The sequence below is a fragment of the Gasterosteus aculeatus genome, chromosome 18, assembly GCF_964276395.1.
Source record: "Gasterosteus aculeatus chromosome 18, fGasAcu3.hap1.1, whole genome shotgun sequence".
Classification (NCBI taxonomy): Eukaryota; Metazoa; Chordata; class Actinopteri; order Perciformes; family Gasterosteidae; genus Gasterosteus; species Gasterosteus aculeatus.
In genome coordinates this window covers 13289114-13309103 of record NC_135706.1, presented here as the reverse complement: position 1 = coordinate 13309103, position 19990 = coordinate 13289114, and the positions used below count along the sequence as shown (strand labels likewise).

Genomic DNA, 19990 nt, shown 5'->3' with positions numbered 1-19990 from the left:
ATTTCCCTCATTGAACAATTTCCTCTTACTCGTACTTCCTTTGTACATTCTGCTTGTAATACTATTTGACGTTATCAGGACTGGTAGTATTTGAGTAGTATACGTGATGTCCCTGAAGGCAGCGCATGTAGAACAGGTGAGTCACATCCAGATGTTCAAGCTTTGATTGTAATTTCATCAGTAATGAAAGAGTCTTTTTTCCCTGAAAAAATCAGACGTGTGAATCAAACCAACGAAGAAGACATAATAAAACAAACAAAGTAGAAACAAAGATTTTCATTTACAAACAACTTTTAAAAAGACGTTTCAATATCTCAAACAAAATTTAATTCTGTTTCCTAAAGTCAAGGCTGAACTTTAAGACGTCCTTTGAACCACTTGTGGATTCATATTGAAAAGCTCTTTGTTGGTTGTTTGTAATGATTAATGAGTTAATAACTACTATTCTTCATTAATTCATGAATACATTTGTGAATTAGTCAAGAGCATTGAAAGGCTTTTTACTTTTATTTGTTCAACCTGAATCAACCAACCAGAGATTATAAAACAACTTACAAGAACAAACGTTGATGAAAAAACAAATGCACATCTGTTTTTGAAGAGAAATTGCTGAGAATTTTGAGAGCATCTGGATGGAAACCTTTGGTCACACCTCCACCTGAGGCCTCCCCCGTCCCCGTCACACCATCGCACACACTCACACACTTTCTCCCTGTATTGTTTCCACACACACACACACACACACACACACACACACTCAAACAGAGGCAGCCGTCGCTCTGTGTCTCCTGTGTCGCTCTGGCAGGTGTAAGCAGCTGGGGAGCAGACTGCAGATAAGAGCTGCAGATAACACACGTACAAACACACACGCGCACACACACACACACACACACACACACACACACACACACACACACACACACACACACACACACACACGTTAATGGACCACAGCAGTGAATAAAGAGTCTGGCCAGAAAGCAGCAGCTGTCACAGCGGCAGAGCCAAAATACGACAGTAAATATTTAAGTATTTGCCTTTTTAGACGGATTGTTTTACACATTTTATTCACACATTCATGATCCCCAGAGGATGCACTGTGCATCTTTGAGACTCTCCGACAAGGGAAAAAAAACTTGGATGGGCTTTGTGTTTAATGCTATAACTTTATTGTGAAGCTAAGCTAAAATGCTAATCCTGACAGTACGTCTGCTAAACATCAGCATGTTAACGTTGTTGTTTTGTGCATGCTAGCACGCTAACACGCTAAACTAAGATTCTAAATATGATAAACATGATAGCGTGATCGTCTTTGTGTGTGTGTGTTAGCGTGCTAACATTAGCATTAGCTGAAGGCCTTTCTGTTGGTCACTGACAGCATCAGATCAGGTGTTTATTTATTGTCACCTGTTGCGTATCTGCTGAGGAGAAACGAGGGATGAATCCGGTTGTGTTGTTGTCTGTTTGCTTCGTTTCCTTCGCTTGTTATCAGACATGAAAGCCACACGATGTGATTCAATTGCCCTGGTTTAATGAGACATCACTGCTCTCTAACGCTGTTAGTCCGGGACAGGCAGTAATGTTACACCCTGTGATACTGTGTGTGTGTGTGTGTTTACTTGCAGCATCAGCTGTTGAACTTAAAGCCCTTTGTTTAGTATTTTACATATGAAGCGGTTCTCTTTACGACATTCAGCGTAGTGAAAGCAGAATTATCAGAAGAGAAGTTAAGAATGGCAGGTGTTGGCGTCGCAGAGTCACCGAGCGGCGCCCGACCCGAAGAGCTGAGGCCCCGAGTGGAGGCGGAGCTTCTGCTCGAGCTTGTCATCTTTTTCGTTTGAGTTAAAGTGGTTTCAACTTCTTGGTTTGAACAAGCTGCTTCTGCACGCCTGTCAATCACAACCAAGTGGGCGGGACTTCAGTTCGCTTCCTGTCTCAGGCACCACACATGTGTCATAGAAGTGGAAATAGAACACAAAGGTTTTGATCAGGGCAAGAAAAGGGAAATAAAAAGGGAGCAAATATAACTTTTATTCAGCATGTTATATTTGTAATTTACTTTCATTAAGAAAAAACAGAAATATTCTGAACAATCCTTCTAAAACCTGAGCGTGTGCTGAGCAATCACGCGTGTGCTGAGTAATCGCCTCCTGCCGCCCGTGTTCAGATTCCACAACGCGTGACGAGTAAGTAAAGAGTGAACAACAAGTCAACGTGGAGGCACCGATGCGTCTGAGCGTCTGAATGCAGTCGTGTTTCGCCGGAGGTCCCAGCTGCCTCAGATACTCATCTCCTCTGATCAAGTGAAACTCTAATCTCCTTGTTGCCCTGAAAGCACCACGCAGAGGGAGAGCTGATTAACACGCCGCTGTGCAAATACGCCACGTTTTACTCAGAGTGGCAGAGGAAATGCGTCTGATTCATTCTGATGACCTTCTTTGATGGAGAATAGTGTGCATCTTTATGTGTCTTCACACACACACACACACACACACACACACACACACACACACACACACACACAGGTGTGAGTTATGGTCTGATTGTGGTCTCGTTTGGTTCACTTGTTCTTGTATTTACCTGATTGTCCCTTTGAAGGTAACAACATGTGTTCCTGACTTCAGCCGAAGGACATCGCACACTCCACAATTACAACCTCACAACATTTATTTATGACTCAAACAATAGAGCTCAGCAGACACGTCACCACACTTGTGTTTTTTTGTGTTTCCATGACAACGACATGTTGATTTCATCTGAGAAAATGCCCGTTTGTAACGTGTTGCATCGATGTGCTTCAACTGAATCATCCGTGTTGCGTAATGACGACAACATTGAATCCTTGAATATCTGAGTGATTATCAGCATCTGGAGCAGGAAATCAGACCTTTGTATCTACATTCATACACGTGTATTATTTGGGCATTATTTGTATTATTCTGTATATTCGATTATTCCTTGTATTGCAAACATGGGCGAGGAAGCTGGTGCTGATCTATTTGTTTGACTTGGAGGGGGCTCGACCTTTGACCCGTGGACCACGTCTTTTGTCTTCAGAACTAACTCAGCGCTCTGCGGGCCGGACAGGTCGGATGTGCACGTCTGCTTCAGAGCATCGTCGGTTCTGTGACTCCTGAGTGTTCCGTTGGCTTTTGTCCCGAGGGCGGAGGTACTGGGTGGGGCAGGAGGCGGTAGAGAGGAGGGGGGGTGGGAGGCCGCTATGTGTGTGTGTGTGTGTGTGTGTAATTTTAGGGCCCAGGCGGACACAAAGGGCCCCGGACCTCCTCCACACAAAGCCCCTCACAAAGCACCGGCCCTAATGCTTGTAAATCTATTCACACATCCAGAGGCCAAAGATAATAACAAGCTGTTCAGAATGAATTTCTAATGAGCCGACCCCCCCCCCCCCCCCCCGCTCCGAGCCAACGGCTGCTCAGCGCCGACGCACCGACCGGCAGGATATGAAGGAATCCCACGTTCGATTTCTAAATCAATTTACTTACTAAGTATTAATCAGAAAAACATTGAAAGCAGTAAATTGTTCCTTTGTCAGTTGCAATGTTAATTATTATCATTATCTTCATTTTGTATTTTTAAGGGATTTGTTTCTCTTTGCTGTGAAACTAAATCCGTAATAAAATATTCAAGTACAAAAATATTTGCCAACAGGATAATTCATTGTTCTTTTATTAAAATCACTATAAAAGCAGCAGCAGTGGTGGAAATATATTAGCATTAATTAAACGCAGCACCGAAGCAGCCGTAAACATTACAAATGTCAGATGAGTCGTGTTGAGGAGGCAGATTGTTAATGTCAATACTTTAAACAGCTGCAGCAGAAACCAAAACAAACAACAGCCACCAGGAAGAAACTTCAACACCAACGTCCCAACATCCCATTTCACTGGCTACGGTTCAACTAAGAACCGGAGGAGGAGGAAGAGGAGACGCTGCTGCAGGAGCTGAGCTCTGCTCCTCCCTCTGCCTGCAGGTCCAGAGCTGAAGCCGGATCAGGACCAAACTGAGAGCGGTTCTGTAGAGTCTGCATGAGTCCTGATCTCTAAGTGATTAATAACTAATCAAACGTTCCTCACAGTAACGTCTGATGAACACGATCCCTTATGGAGGGAACCAGCATGCTGAGTCCTCACGTGATCTGGTCTCCACTAAAGGCTCAAACCTGCAGAGCTGCTGCTGTTCTCACACGTTCTCACCACAACGCTTCCTCTTCACTTCTGAGGAAACAACCACAAGATGCAAAGAGGAGGAAACTCATCCTCGGAGCTCCAACACGTCATCTCTATGAGCACGGCGAGGAAGTGACGCTGTGCAACCAGAGGAAGCAGAAGCTGCATCTGTGAGGAAGAAGCACTCGGTCAGACGCCTTGAGGAGCAGAGACACCATGGTGGAACTCAGAGGGACTCAAAGGACTTTATGTGTGATGCTGCTGCTGCTTCAGGCTGCAGGTAAGAACAGCAAACACACAGCAACTGTTCCCCCAACGTGAGGAGAGTCCAACCGTCCACCTTCATGTCCAGTGTCCACTGGACTCTAGTGAAAGGACGTTTGATGCTGTTTGTTATCGATGTCTTCATCACGTCTAAAGATCTGTATTCTTACCTCAGTTCTTTCATATGTGTCAATAGTAAGAGGACAAACCCCCCCTGACCCCCGCTTCCACGTCAGAGCCGGAGATGACGTCACTTTGCCTTCTAACCGTGTGGATCAGGACAGATGTGACGGTTCTACTTGGCTTTACAGTCGTACTAATTTAACTGTGGAGCTGGTTAAACTTGGGAAGATTAATAATAACGCTTTGATTCCAGAAGCTAAAACCAACAGACTGAGTTTGACAGCAAACTGTTCTCTGGTTATAAGAAACGTCTCAGGTGAAGATGTTGGTCGTTACATCAACAGACATTTTGATGAAACAGAAAAACATCAAGGTGCAGATGGTGTGGTCTCTCTGTCCGTGTTTACAAGTGAGTATTTACATTAAATCATTTCAGCTCAAACTGTCCACACACTGAAACATTATTATCATTTAAATTATGAAGAAGTTAATGTTACTCTTGTTGTCTTTCTCACATTATGAACATCTTCACCAGTGGAGGAAAAGGACTACGGGGGTTCGGTTGTGTTGTCCTGCTTTGTGTTGAGATTCTCTGAGTGTGAACACACAGTAAAGTGGCTTTATGACGGCAATAAGACTGATGTGACGATGTCATCACGCGCTGCTTGTGAAGCCACTGTGACGTTTAAAGCTCCTCTTCATCAGAAGTCAAAGTATTATAAGTCACTGAGATGTGAAGTGAGAGACGATCAGAGCGGAAAAACTCTGCTGTTTGAAGCCTGCAGTCAGTTCTCATGTGAACAAACAGGTACGTTTGTTTTAAGACGACATCATTTTATTCCTCATTCAGTCTCCTCGGGTAGTAAACACTGATTTATTTCACCTGCTTTTCTTGTGTCTGTGTTTCATATCATATTCCACTAAACCAAAGGAGGCCCATCGGGGGAGGGAAACATTACACCACCTGCACAGAGCGACTCTCCAACCAGCCAAAGTGAGTGAGGATGTTTCCTCTCGGCCTCTTCACCACCTTCTGAAGGATGAAGGCCGGACGGACTCTCGCTGTGGGAGGAGATGAGGGAAAGTGTTTGAACAGAGAAGCTTTGTGACGTTTGGATTCTGACTTGCAGGCTGGTGGAGGTTCATCATTCTGGCTGCAGCGACGGTGGTTGTTCTTGTTCTGTTGTTCTTCACATGGAAGAGATCTAAAGGTGAGAACATGGCGTCACTTCTATCAGGAACATTCACACACAGGAAACTTAACATGAAACTGATGCTTCTGTCCTTCAGGGAGAGAAACCCGGATGGACGTCAACGCCGTGAGTTTAAAACATGAAACCAAACGCTGTGTTTGTGATGATTCACTAGTTTATAAGAAGAATAAAGTGAGGCCTGTATCACCGAGTGAGTCCAACATAACAGGGATTCTTCTTCTCGTCTTCAGCACTGATGCTGCTTCATCTGCTCCCTTTGTCTCAGAGTCTCAGGTGTTGCTCCTCACAGGTGCAGCGTGAAGATGGAGACGAAGGTGCAGTGGTCTATGAAAACGTTGGAGAACCTTCAGCTTCTGTCAGACTCTGATCCACAGCTTCTAGATCCACGCGCAGAGACGGGAAATCAACCCTGTGACGTCCGTTCCAGTGTTTTATTTGGCATTTTAAGATAAAGGGTTTATATTGACATGTTTTCATTAATAGTTTCTCTGACATTCAAACTTCTTCCTGCTATGAAAGACACGGTGGAGTGACGTCATCCACGTGCTCTCATGATGAATTATGCTCCTTTGAGGTTAAACTTTGTCTCTTTTTCTTCTTCTACATGTCTGCTGTTTGTCTAACGTGTTTGATTCACATTGTTGGGTTTGAACGAGCTGTCAGCCTTAATAAAGTCGCTTTTGTTGATGAGAAATATGAAACAAATAAAATAAGAATGTGCTTGATATGGACTCATCCGTTGTGTTTTGTTTAAGGGAACCAGTGAAAGTCCATATTCTTTATTTAGGTTCTACTCGATGACCCAGAAGGTAACGCTGTCCTCACGTTGTTTCTGTCCAGCAGAGACTTTACCTCCATCGCTCATTTTATGTTCCTGCTTCATCCACATCGACTCTGATTCAAATCCACTTAGAGAATAATTTGTTTACATTTGTTACACCATTAAAAAAGACTCAGTTGGAGATTCTCATTGGTCGATTCTTCCGCCTATTTTTCAAATTAAACACACTAACTGTATTTAGTAAAAGTCTTGTATCATCATTATTCAGAAGCCACAAATTCCTTTATGGAAGTAAATCAGTTTTAAACATTGTTGTTTTTGTGAGCTGGGACTTAAAACCAAAAAGTAACTTTAGCATTAATCCAAAATTAGACTAGGGACACTTTTTAAATGTGGCACCAGTTAACAGAACGATGTCAGAGTGATCACATGACATGTGAGCATGCTTTATGTTCAGGAAGGAGTCCTGTGATAAAACACAAAGAACTCGCAGCGCTGAGAATATTTGAATCATAATAATATCCTCTGCATTTATATATATTTATATTGTCCACGGTGGACTGGTCTCTGTGGAGGACCTGGGTCTGCATATAGAAACATCTTCTCTCTGATGGTCTCGTTTACTGAAGGAGGTCTAGAGAGGATCAGGACTAAAGTGAGACTGGTTCATGTAACATTAGTTCAGATTCTATGGTAATCACAGCATCACAACATCTTATGACTATTATTTTAAAAGCCTAAAAAAGGACATTAAAACGCATGGTGTTTTTTTTGTTTTACATTTTACGTATATATATATATATATATATATCCATCTATCCATCCCAAGAGCTCCATTTTCAGTTTTGGATCAACTCTGTTTTCAAAAATAACAACAAATAATATTATATTTGCTTCCCGCATGCCTGCACGTCACTGCGGTAATTGATTTAGGAGGAAGGCGGGTCCTTGATCGCCATGGAAACGCAGCTTCTTACAGAGAAGAGGTGTAGGGTTGGTGAAGTATTGATCCCGGGCAGAACGCATCTGTTAGGCAGCTGAGGGAACAACCTTGTTCCTGGTTTATTTTTATTCCTTATTGATATGAATCATCACGTCTAGTCAGATTGTGGTCTGTGACCTTTGACCCCTCTGAGTGGAGCTATGTTTGTCTCTTGGCTCCTGCCCCAGAGACAAGAGTGTTATTATATCTCCAATATTTTTAGCTTTTTGAGGCAAAATGTTGTACTTATATTTATTAGACAACATGACTTACTATATGATTCCTGATAATAAAATATCATAGAACAATGAGGATGTATTTAAATATATTGAAATACTGCGACTCCTCTGGTCCCATAGACGTCTATGAGAAAATTACTCCACTTCTCTCTTGATTTATTCCCTCAGTAAATATTGTAAACATGTTTATGGTCTCAATCTCTGGTTTCAAGTTTTCCTCTATACAGCATGATGTTCATAGCTAGTAAATGATGGTCCATTTAGACCCATTTAGAAGCTGAAGGGGTAGATGAGGAGGTGTGGGGAGGAATCCTCGGGTCATCAGTGGCTGACAGATGTGTCAATCGAGCATAAAGCAGCATCTTTGTGCTTCACCTCACGCCTGCAGCCGGAGCAGAGCAGAGATAATGACCCGTCAAGACGTCCTCACTTCACCTCTGAGGTGAGGGGCGCCATGGAGATAATCCCCCTCGCCTGCAGCGCCATCGGCCAACGAAACACGCCGTCCCACTGCGGCGTTCAGACCGGGTTAATCCGGCTGGAATAAGGAGGCCTCAGCTGCAGACGAGCCAAAAACATCTCAACCCTCCGTCACGTCACGGTGACTTCAGAGGAGCCGCATTGATCCAGGTCTGCTCACACACACACACACACACACACACACACACACACAGAGGCACACACACACACACACACACACACACACAGTAACCATTGGGAATTGGGGGTTGCGACATCAAGAGATTTGAACAGTCTGTCTTCACCAATTAAACACTTTTAGGGTAAGTCTGTCCGTCACGGAGAAGCAGAGTTTTCAGGGTCAAAGGTCAAAAGGAGAATGAGGGATTCTATCATTTAAGTACAAACTAAACAAACATATACTTTGTTTAAGTGATGATGTGTCTCCAAAAGCTTAAAAGTGTGAAGAGCCGTTTCAGAAGTTTCCCATTCTTCCTTTTGACGGTGTTGAGTAGGAAAGATTAAAAAGATGAAGTGTTAAAAAGCTTCTTGTTCTTTGATTCTAAATCGGATGTACGCATTGAATCATGGAGAGAAAAGTCACCCACAATTCCCAGGGTGCATTTGGGCAGAAAAACAACCAATCGAAACATCGGCCAGAGCAGATCACCAGCACTCGCACGTCGCTTCAGGAGGTCAAACCCTCCTTTTGTCTGTTCTTTGGGTTTTTCGAAAACGATCCGGATCTCCGTCCCGTCCCACATGGATCAGCGCTGAGACGCTGATCTAATTTCCATCTCCACTGAACCAAATAAGTGAGCAGATTACATTTTCCTCTGCGTGTAAGGTTTAAGAAACAGAGAGATTTCACTGTTGTGTCGTCTTCAACGACAAAGATGTGCAAAGATGTGCTCTTTAAAGTATCGGAGTGTCTGTGCGTTTAACAGTGTAAACTGTTAACAGGAAATATAACAAAGACAATATAAACATGTAATATGAAATAATATTATATGAATGGAATAATTCTAAAGCTGTATTGTTGAATATTTTAATGTAAATGTATATATATATATATATATAAAAATATATACATGTATATATAAATATTAATATATATATGTATATATGAATATATACATATATACGGTTACTCACATGAGGTCAGTAAATGGATGTTATATCTGTACGGTGGGACTAGATATCATATATTTAGAGCGTCTCCTGGTTTTAAAGCAAAGAAGAGTGTTGATCAATAATGTCACCATAAGGTCATTATTGTTGAGACAGCGATTCACACTATTCTCTGCATCCCGACGGCATGATATAGATATATAATGTATGTATTACTGTCATCTATAACACCTTTTATATCCATAACATAACCTTTGTCACACTGGAAGCGAAGCAGAAAGCCTCCACTTAACCCTCGGCCTGCTGCTGAGCCCTGATTGGCCTCCATCCTGTTTGGGCACGCCATCACCATCACCACCAGCGGCACCGTCACCATCACAACCAGGGCGTCTGGTTCACGCCCCCCCCCCCCCCCCGCCGCAGCATTAACAAACCACATAACAGCACAGCGCGGCGCCTCCCGAGCTATGAGGAAGGAACTTCGCCCAACGCTACAGCAGAGAAGCTCGGCCGGGCTCTGGGGGGGAGGGGCTTCTGCTGATGACGGCTGGGGACACCTGTGGCGGCTAATTGAACCTCGGGGACGTTTTCTCACTCTACATCAGCATCCTGCTCCCTTTGAAGTCACAGGCTCGCCGCTCTGCTGGTGGCTTTTAATGCCCACCGCGGTGCATCATGGGAGGGGTCGCCGGGGTTTTGACTCCCGGAGGAAGAAAGTCAGCAGGTCGCGTTTCTTTTTCTCTCTGTGGCCTCATGTGCAGCATAGAAGTCACCTCCATGGAAACAAGACTAGTAGAGAGAACTCAAACAGCACAATGCAGTTAAAATGACATAAATCATAAAATGTCAAATATTATTAAATATGTTTTAAAACAAAAATGAGGAATATTTGAATTGATGTACATCCAACATTTGGGAGTGAGCACGTCTCTGTGTGCTTTATTCATTGAACTATTCACAGGTCTGCATCGTCTACCTTCAGCCTCTCCTCTCTGCTCTGTGTTCACTTCCTGTTCACTCAGTGTTGATTTATGGTCACATGACAATGACACATGTTATCTGGGGAAAGATTCTAAATAAGACACCTAGAATAAAATCATTTTGATGGAATATGTAAATGTTAAGCTTAGTTTTGGTTGCTTTCTTCTGCGTAACGGTTCGACACACAAGACTTATTGACTCATTGTGACGTCACCAATTAGTTGGTAGACTGATGTTTTGGATTCTGCGATTCTGCCTTCGTCATCTTTGATTACGGCCGGACAGAAAGTGACCATATTTGGAGGAAGTAGAAACTCCATATACGTCAGTCCTACCTGTCAATCACAGTAGCCCCGCCCTAAAGCATTCCCATGGTCTGTTTGTCTCTAAATGAACCATAAACTCATGTTTACAATATTTACTGGGGGAATAAATCAGGAAAGAAGAAGAGTCATTTTCTCATAGACTTCTATGGCACCAGAGGAGTCGCCCCCTGCTGGACACTACAGAGAATGCAGCGTTCACACTTGAAGCATTGGGCAGAACCGGAGGTCGCCACCAGGGGTCGACTCTCTTTTGGAGACATCTGATGAGCTGCGTTTTTTTGGCGCGGGGCCTTCATGTCCCTGCAGCGTGACGAGAAGGCGCCATCACTTGTTGGCACCTTTTCAGACAGAAACAGACAAGCCGGGAAACGTCTAGCATGTCTGCCCCCACAGATGGCCGCCCCCCTCCCCTCCCTCCCCGTCCGCTGGCTGGACCCGGCGCTCCGCTGGACGCCACCATGCCGGTGCCAAATCCCTCCCAGGCGCTCATCTCCTCTCCTGTAAACAAAAAAACAAACAACAAAACAGCAACAAGAAGCTGACACCCGGCAGAACCCGAGTACGGCCCCCTGATGGTGGTCGTTGTTTGGCGAGATGGAGGGCGGGGGGGGCGCACAGATGGACCAATGCGCTAAAAACCACTCGACCACAAAAAAACGGGTGATGCATCGAGCTTTGAAGGCTTTTCCCAGGCGGCCCGGCGGCGGCATTAAAAGCCTGCGCGTCTTGGCACGAGGCTCGATGGAAGAAACGGGCGGTCAGTTCGCAGGGCGCTAGCACGGAGCCATTTGTTCTCCCGAAGGGCCGACAAATGGATGGAAATGATACCGACGCGTTCCCCCTCAGAGGCAGCCGAGCACCGGCAGGAAGAAGCAGCTCGCTGAAGCTGTAAGCAGAAGCCACCGGCCCTCCGAGAGGATTTAAAGTTCAAACTTGTTATTTTCCTGTTGTTTGCTCGTGTCTTTCTGCTTCGTACTCTGATTAAATGCTTTCATGTGAGACGCACAAGGATTCAGCAGGCGAGGGAATGTTTCAGCTCCGAAAATGTTTTTAATCAAAAGTAAAGTGTATATTTGAGTGGTTTTAGGTGGGAGAAAAACTGCATTCTGTCAAGTGACCCCCAGGCGACTCCTTTGGTCCCATAGAAGTCTATAAGAAAATGACTCCTCTCTTTAATAAGTTTCTGTTTGAAGTCGATGGTTAACTGAACACATAAGGGCGTATTTTTATATTTCAAATACTATTATCTTAATAAAGTGTAAGCATATTATTACAATGCAACAGCCCTTTGAGTTCTCTGTGAGGTTTATACATTCTTTATTAGTATCAGCATGTACGACTAATTTAAAGACTCCTTTGCTGGTCCAAATAAAATGTTACGGAAACATTCATCGTGTTGTTCTGTTATCTACAAGCAGAAAAGCGCTTCGCTCCCAGTCGACCCCCCCAGGAGACCAGGTCCGCCCGGCGCTGTGCCCGGTTACCTGGCAGCCGGGGCAGAGGGGAGGTTGAAGGTCCCTGAACGCAGCAGCGTCCTCCCGGCTTCATCTCAGGAAGATTACGTTACGTCTACAGCGTCTCTGGAAGAGTAGATTCGCTGTACAAAGAAGCTCCTGCCGACTGATACAGTTCATCGTCATATGTTATAATATATCAAAGGACATTACGTGGATCTAATATCAGAGTTGACTTAGCCGTTGCAATGCTAACTTTAGATGACCACGTCCGTGGACGTATGAGACTCCGACGGTGTCGCTACACCCTTGGCCGCCATGTAGAATTAGCTGGCTCCACCCTCTCGCCCAAATGTGGAGATATCGCATCCTTGAGAATGGGAGGGACATTGAGGTCACAGTGACCTTGACCTTTGACCGCCGAAGAATAACCCACTCATACGGATGGAGAGCTGCGATCATGCCTCGAGCCTCAGCTAATCGCCCCGGGCGGAGCCACAAAAATCCAGATGACGATGGTCGAAAGGCCGAAGGTGAGGCTCCTGTTGTCACGGTGACCACGTCAAACTATCTGATGCTCGCTGAGCGCTACCTGATTAGCAGCAGAGAGCAGTTAGAGACCAGCTGGTGAGCAACGTGGAGCATTTAGCGGCTAAAGAGACAGATGTGTCCCGCAGGAGGAGGCGGAGACCCAAAGCAGAAACGAGAGAGAATTTCAAAGCTAGATTCATCCAGTGGGGATTATTTCTTTGGGCCTTTTTGGTACTTTCTAAACTGATTGACCAGGAAGGAAAACATTGATTTTCTCTGTCACGACTGATCGATTCCCCGTTAGGAGAGCGGTGAAGAGGCTCAAGCAGCCCCCGCAGACGGGGTGACGCTCTCCTTCTCGTGCACTTCTGAGGTTTGGCCCCCAGAGGCTCCCAGAGTTCAGGAGTCGTACGTCAGAGATGGAGACGCAACCAAACCGCCGGACCTCAGTCAGCCTCCTCGAGCCGCGGAGCACATGAGGAGAGCGCGCCTCCTTCATGCCCTCCTCCCTCAGTCCCTCCCCTTTTCCTTTCATTCCCACTGAAGGAGTGTCTGTGTGTGTGTGTGTGTGTGTGTGTGTGTGTGGGGGGGGGCGCATTGTGTGCGCTTGCTAGCAGCAACAGCTTTCTTATGAATTTAATCCGGCCCCCCAGCCTCACGGTGCACTGAAGCAGCCTATTACATGGCAACAATTAAAGAGGCTGCAGCACCTGGTGCTTCCACTCGCCGGCCTTCAGTGGCAGCTGACTATACGCCCCCCCCCCCCACGCCAGGTGGTTCCACTTCACTCACATTAGCTAGTCACTGCAGGGTTAATAAAGACCCCTCCCTCCCTCCGCCTCTCTCATTCTTTTCTCCAGCGAGTCTGAAGACGGAGCTTTTTAAAACTCGTTAAAATTAAGAATCCCTCCGCTGGATAATAATGTAGGGGCAGGACGAGCTCCTTGGAATCCAGGGCTAATGTTTCAGGGAGGGGGGGTGTCAATGGGGAGGGGGTGCGGGTCCCCGTCGGCTTAGTGGTCCATTTGTACAAAGAGCTGAGGATCATAATAGACCTTTTCATGGATAGACAAAACAGATGGAGGCCGATTGAAATAAGACGGGCGGGAGACTGTACGCGCCGGCCGCCGCCATGTGGAGGGATTCACAAAAAAAACAAAAACAAGTGGCGAGCCAGAAGCAGCGGCGAGCGCCGGGGAACAAACAACAGCGTCATCACCCTGAAAACAGCTTGAGAAGCGGACGCTGTAAATAAAGGGGTTTTCGGGCTGACGATCAATGGTCATTTGTGAGAAAGCAGATGGACGCGGTGACATTTCATGCAGCTCGGCCTCCATTCAGCAGGACGCCGCCGCCGCTCTCCGCCGGCCTCCTGCTGCTTTGCTGCTGTCGTCGAAGTTACTTCCTCTTGACCTTTATTCTTTTCTAGGAAGATGCATTTTGTTTGGGCCAGAAAAAAATAGATTTTTCAGGGTTCAGGCGACACTTTTAATATTGTAATATATATAAATATAAGCTGTGTCTCATTTTTAGGACATTAGATGCCCCCCCCCCAAAGAAAGTTGTCAGTAACACTGTGGTTCAACGTGGGCCTTTTGTTTGTTCCTTTTGTAACAACACGATAACATCGCTCCCCATCGAGTCTTCCCCTCTGCTCACAACTTGACTGTATTTCATGTCTGGCTTCCTCAGAAGCATCTCGAGACACATCAAAGCCCCCGAGGCCGGGGGGGGGGGGGGGGGGGGGGCACTTTAATCTTCTTTATCCGCTGATGTGAGGACAGGCCGTCCCGAATTCCATTTATGAGACAAATACTGATGCGAAGAGGCTGAGCGTGTCTTCATACCACAGAGAACAAATTGGGATGCAAATGCGCCGCCTTTGAACTGTGTAAAGTGGCATAATGGGATGATCCATAAATTATTAATCGCTGTCGGTTTGGAGCTGAAAACCCCCGGAGGACGAAACACAACGAAGAGAGAGAGTTTCTTCTTCTAACAAACAACCGGCTGAACAAACAAAACGTGCAGATTTAAAACCTTTTCAGTATTGAAATGGGCTTTAATGTTAAATTACGTATGAGCGATGGAAACTGAAACATTATTTGAATGCGTTTCTCACCTTCATTAGACTCTGAGTTTCAAAATAAAGGTATTATGCTATTTTCTGTCCCTCACTCTAAATACTCACCCTCATTCTATCCAGCCTATGGTTTCTTTATGCTTAGACCTAAAGGTGAATAAAAAGAGAATGTTGAAATAATTTCATTGAATGCTTGAATACGTTGTTTTACCAGCAACTCTCCTCTTCCTGTTTCCTGTACGAGGAGAGAAGGACGGTGGTTTTGGTTAAATATCGAAAAAATTTATGTAATTTCATGAAAAGGCAAAACACATGAAATTGGTTTTGATGACTTGTTCCTCCTGAAAAAAAGTTATTATTTATTACAATAAAAAACAAATTTGATTTGGATTATTAGCATGATTATGTAACCATTACATTGTGACCTTTTTGACTATATTTTTTCACATTCTTTCTTTTATTGTGAAAATCCAGTTGACTCAGACATTTCCATGCCTCCTCGAGTGTCACCTGGAAGCATCTTGGCGGTTGCCACGGTTACCCGGTCCTTAAACATCGCACAAGGCACCAAACTGCACAGCCCCAATCAAGAAAATTAATTCAGGAGAACAGAAGAAGATGAAAAGAAATTTTACAGAAAAATACAATTTAACCCTTTCATGTGACCCTAGATTTTTAAAAGTAAAAATGTTCTCTTGTTGAACAGCTCCTTGTTAATTCTACCGTATCTCAGCTCACTGGCGTCCGACTCGGAGCAGCTGGTCAGTTAGCGAGCCACATCAGCGTGAGCCCACCTCCCCGATAATGGGATTAGTTTAAGCCAGGCAGCAGGGAAAGCACAGGAGGGGGGGGGGGGGGGGGGGGCTATTGCCACCGAACACACAAAACCCCTGAAAGGGGCCTGGTACTGCAGGTATGCAGTCAGGCCGCTTCGTGTCCGTGTTCAGGGGAAGGAGACGCTGAATCCCTCCAGCAGACAGCTGTTTACAAAAAACAAAAAGCATGACATCATCTCGGTGGAGCCCCCCCCCCACACACACACACACCCTCTCACCTGCAGTGGAGGCGGTTGAACCACACTGGGCCCTAATAGGCTCACAGCATCTCTATTATCGCTTCGCCAATCTCGCTCATCTCGTGCCGCGCCCGACTGCGGGCTCTAATGGCCGACGTCTTTGCCTCCGGGCGGGAGGTGGGGGGGGCTAAAAGTGGCATCCATATGAAGAGCAATTTTGTTGTCATGAGAAAGCCCTGAAGTCAACACAGTACTTCTACAACCACCAGCAGAAGCACTGCAGTGTAATTTCACCCTAAAAGCCCCGGCACTCCTGCTGAGGGGATGGGTTAGGGATGGAGGGGCGGGGGGCGGGGGGGGGGGAGATTGATCCGGGAGAGGATGTGAGAGGGCCCATTGATTTCAGACGCGGAGGATGAATCCGCGATAACAAAAGGTCACGGCTCCTCTTTGGTCGGAGAGGCCTCACCTGAGAGACTCCGAGAGGAAGTGAAACTGTTCCCAGAGTCTCACAGCTGCAGGGTCATCAAAGGACGCCAGGATGTCCCCCTCCACCAAATACCCCACAAATATTACTCTCATTTATTTAAGATTGTCCTCACTTTCTCCCAATTCCCAAAATACGAAGGGGTGCCAAGGGGGGGTTCAAACATAAGATTTCACAGAACTAAAAATGCCCACTTATTAAAAACGTCCTGCTTTTAAAAGATGTCTTCAACTTTCCTAAACATCTTTTTCTACTTTCCGCAAAATGTGTTAATTTCCCCACAAAAAGTCATAATTTTTTTTTTTTTATTTGTTTACGGATTTTCCAAAAGAAGGTGCAGAAATCCACACTCACACTTCTGCACGCTGGAGTTGTCATGACATCACACCACAGAACACACACAATCACACAGACACACAAACACACGTCTCCCGCGAGGCTCCACGACACACCAGCTGCCTGCAGCTCATGTTCATACATGTCATTCCGACATGCTGCTGAGTGGATACAAAACACACACAAACACACACAAGAAGACGCAGTGGATCTGGTGTGCGATGCGTTTGTCAGCGTTTCAAGTGGACGTAGTTATGTGTAGTCTTATTTTTTGATCGTTGCTGACCTGTGTTTTTGTAACCAATCAGGAAGTGGCCATATAAGGACGTGGGGACGCCGTCACCATCTCTGGTAGATGTGTAGCCCCGCCCTAAAGCGTCCCCTGCTTCATGGCCTGTTTGACTCTACATCGACCATAATTCACTAAATGAACATCATGCTGTACTGAAGAAGACTTGAAACTAGAGATTGAGACCATAAACTCATGTTTACAATGTTTACTGAGGGAATAAATCAAGAGAGAAGAAGAGAACAGATTGAATTAAATAAACTGACCCCAAGCCAACGTCTTCTGCTTCACATTTAATATTGTTGAATATCAAACGTTTGACAACGCAACCTTGGAACGGACGAGTTGTGTCTTTTAATTAGATCATTTATAATTACACACCAGCGTAATAAAAAGTTAACGAGTGAGGACGAGTCGTGCCAGAACGAGTTGAATTAACGAGAAGCAGCAGGAGGGAAGAATTCTGGCCAAAGACTCTAATGAGCTTGTTGAATAAAGTCCAACCTAATTAAGCTCTGTGTGTGTGTGTGTGTGTGTGTGTGTGTGTGTGTGTGTGTGTGTGTGTGTGTGTGTGTGTGTGTGTGTGTGTGTGTGTGTGTGTGTGTGTGAGTGTGATGGCTTTGGAGGAGAAGCGAAGACCTTTAAGGCTTCATGTGTGTTCAGAATCTTTATTTTAGAATCTGCATCATGTAAAAATTAATCCTAGTAACACTTTGCATACAGAAAAAGTAATACTGGTATAAGTACAAGTTATATATTTTATAGCAGTACTGCATTGAGGGGATGCGGTTAGTAGTAGTTTGTTAACTATGTTATCTGTTGCTGCTGAGCTGAAGTGCAACCAGTCGGCGATTAGCTTAGTTTAGCATTGGGAAAACAGCTGGCCGAGCTCGCTGCACAAAACAAGACACAAAAAATATATTGTTATAGTTTTTATTATGCAAAGGTTATAATGTTATGACCCTGAAACCGTTTAGTGCCATGTAGACACGGCAGGTAGAAATGGTATTATAAAAGGTATTAGTCGTGGTAGTAGAAGTAATCCTTCATACTTCCTGGTTCATGATTACAAGGACATCCAATCAAATCTCCTCGTTAGGTACCTTCTAATTACGGCACATTATTTCTGAGCTACAAAGGTCACAGATCGTCCTCTCATTATGCAGATAACAGGCGACTGGGAGCTGCTGGTGCTGATGCTGAGCGGCTCCACTCACTTCTTATACACAAGCTGCCCCCCTCTCCCACCTCTAACCCCCCCCACACACACACACACACACACACACACACGCACACACAGACACGCACACGCTCGGCCAGCCGTGCTTTTGTTTGGCGTGTCCACATGCATCTGTCATGGTTGGCGGCGTTGGCACTGACAGTCTGCTATTGTTGCCCCCCCCACACAAATTATGCCCCCCTCCCCAACACACACACACACACACACACACACACACACACACACATACACACAGACCATTCCACCCCCCCCCTTCAGCCAAAGACAGAGCCACAGTTTGGGGTGTATTTCTAGTTTTAATTACTTCACACACACACACACACATATATTTATGCCAAATATACTAAACACCCAAATCCTGTTTAAACACTGCAATGTGTATTTTCTAAAGCGCCATCGTTTGTTTGTGAACAGTTTGTTTCTTAATTCTGAGCTTAACAGCAGTTATTAAAATGCTCGATTAGTAAATTGGAATAATTAGGGAAATATAAACACTTTATTTGAATTAAATAAAAATGTTGTAGTTTGTGCGTAGACAACACTTCAGAATTTTTCTAAAATTTGTGGGAAATTGTGTTGTTGAGCAGGTCGATTGTGAGAATGTGGATTAATGACAGCAGTTAAATAAATAGCAACACAATTTAAAATCTACAAATCTCATTAAATAAAGTGAAAAACATCAGCTGTGATGTTTACTTTTATTTCTGTTTCAAAGTTCTTTGAGACCAGTTCATGTCGCACCAGTACACACAAACCAGTAAACCAGTACAGCTGTAGTAAACCAGTACAGATGTGGTAAACCAGTCCCACCATCACACGTCCGTCACAGCGTCCTGACAGACTGAGGCAGGAGACCCTCCCACATTTAAAATGGTCCGGTCAGTGGTTTTCTGAACTGGATGTGTTTCCTTTGCGACTTTGACCACACCCACCAGTGATGTCACTGGGTCCTGGAGGTGAGAGTGGAGAGGTCAAGGGCAAGAAGACGGAAAAGATCAGCCTGTGGAGACGCTCCTCCTTCCAACGGCTCTTGAACACATCACCAGTGGTAAACAGAGCAGAGAGGATGTGAAAGTGTAAATACTTCAACACAAAAATACACACAGCCTCCATCTTTTTTCAGTGAGGCATTTGTGAGCTTGTGGACGTACAAACATAAGCTCGTTCTGCTCAATGCTAAACTAGGCCTACTGATGAGCTTATGACCAGCTGTGACACTGTGTGTGTCCATGTCGTGCATTCTACTCATTGAAAGACAGCAGAAGAAGAACATGGAGGTTCCTGTTGCTGAGAGCTTCAGCCCGTTGTCATGGATGCCGTCACCTGATCACCGGGCCTCCGCAGGGGGGGGGGGGGGGGGGGGCACGACTCGTTTGGCTCCCAGGAGCCCCGACACACCTTCTCATTTAAACCCCGCTCCTCACCACAGAGGGGAGGGGGGGGGGGGGGGTAAATACCGACTAAATGCACCAGCAGGTTGAGAGGAAAATACACAACGCTGGAAATCTCTTCAGTCCTGAGGTGACCTCTGACCTCTCACCAGCGACCCCTCTCTGGGACGGCTCCTGAGCTTCGGGCTGCTCGTGTTTGGGGGCTGAAGGTAAATCTCAGTCGATCACGAATGATGACAACAAGCTGTTAAAGCTCATTTCATTGGTCGTCTTCATCATCACCAACGTGATGAGTGACTCTGATCTTATACACGTAAACCAATTAAAGCTGCATGTTAACGTGGCAACAGATTAACAAACAGACAACACACAACAAGATGGGATTTACACCTGTTAAATGTTCATTAATGTCCCTTAAAACATGAACAATTGGTCTGAAAATAGGAGATCACATCATATCGAAGACCATAAGCTGCA

The 19990-nt window shown here is 45.2% G+C and overlaps 1 protein-coding gene across 3 annotated transcripts; it reads left to right on the top strand.

Moving 5' to 3' along the window:
- The first annotated feature begins 4217 nt into the window (after nucleotides 1–4217).
- LOC120808273 (uncharacterized) lies at nucleotides 4218–6513 on the top strand. Of its 3 annotated transcripts, none has more exons than XM_078093505.1 (7): nucleotides 4218–4467; nucleotides 4648–4983; nucleotides 5110–5382; nucleotides 5506–5568; nucleotides 5705–5785; nucleotides 5865–5893; nucleotides 6078–6513. In XM_078093505.1, exons 1-7 carry the CDS (start codon nucleotides 4404–4406, stop codon nucleotides 6153–6155), a joined length of 924 nt encoding a protein of 307 aa, XP_077949631.1. In that variant the 5' UTR covers nucleotides 4218–4403; the 3' UTR covers nucleotides 6156–6513. The 3 variants fall into 3 exon arrangements, with proteins under 3 accessions (XP_077949631.1, XP_077949630.1, XP_077949629.1); XM_078093504.1 differs by having other exon boundaries at nucleotides 6054–6513; XM_078093503.1 differs by having other exon boundaries at nucleotides 5865–6513.
- The last annotated feature ends 13477 nt before the right edge of the window (nucleotides 6514–19990 follow it).

Coding starts and splice junctions, on each gene's coding strand:
- LOC120808273 (XM_078093503.1), top strand. CDS start 4,404: ATGGTGGAACTCAGAGGGACTCAAAGGACTTTATGTGTGATGCTGCTG. Junction 5,569..5,704: donor CGACTCTCCAACCAGCCAAA/GTGAGTGAGGAT, acceptor TCTGACTTGCAG/GCTGGTGGAGGTTCATCATT. Junction 5,786..5,864: donor CACATGGAAGAGATCTAAAG/GTGAGAACATGG, acceptor TCTGTCCTTCAG/GGAGAGAAACCCGGATGGAC.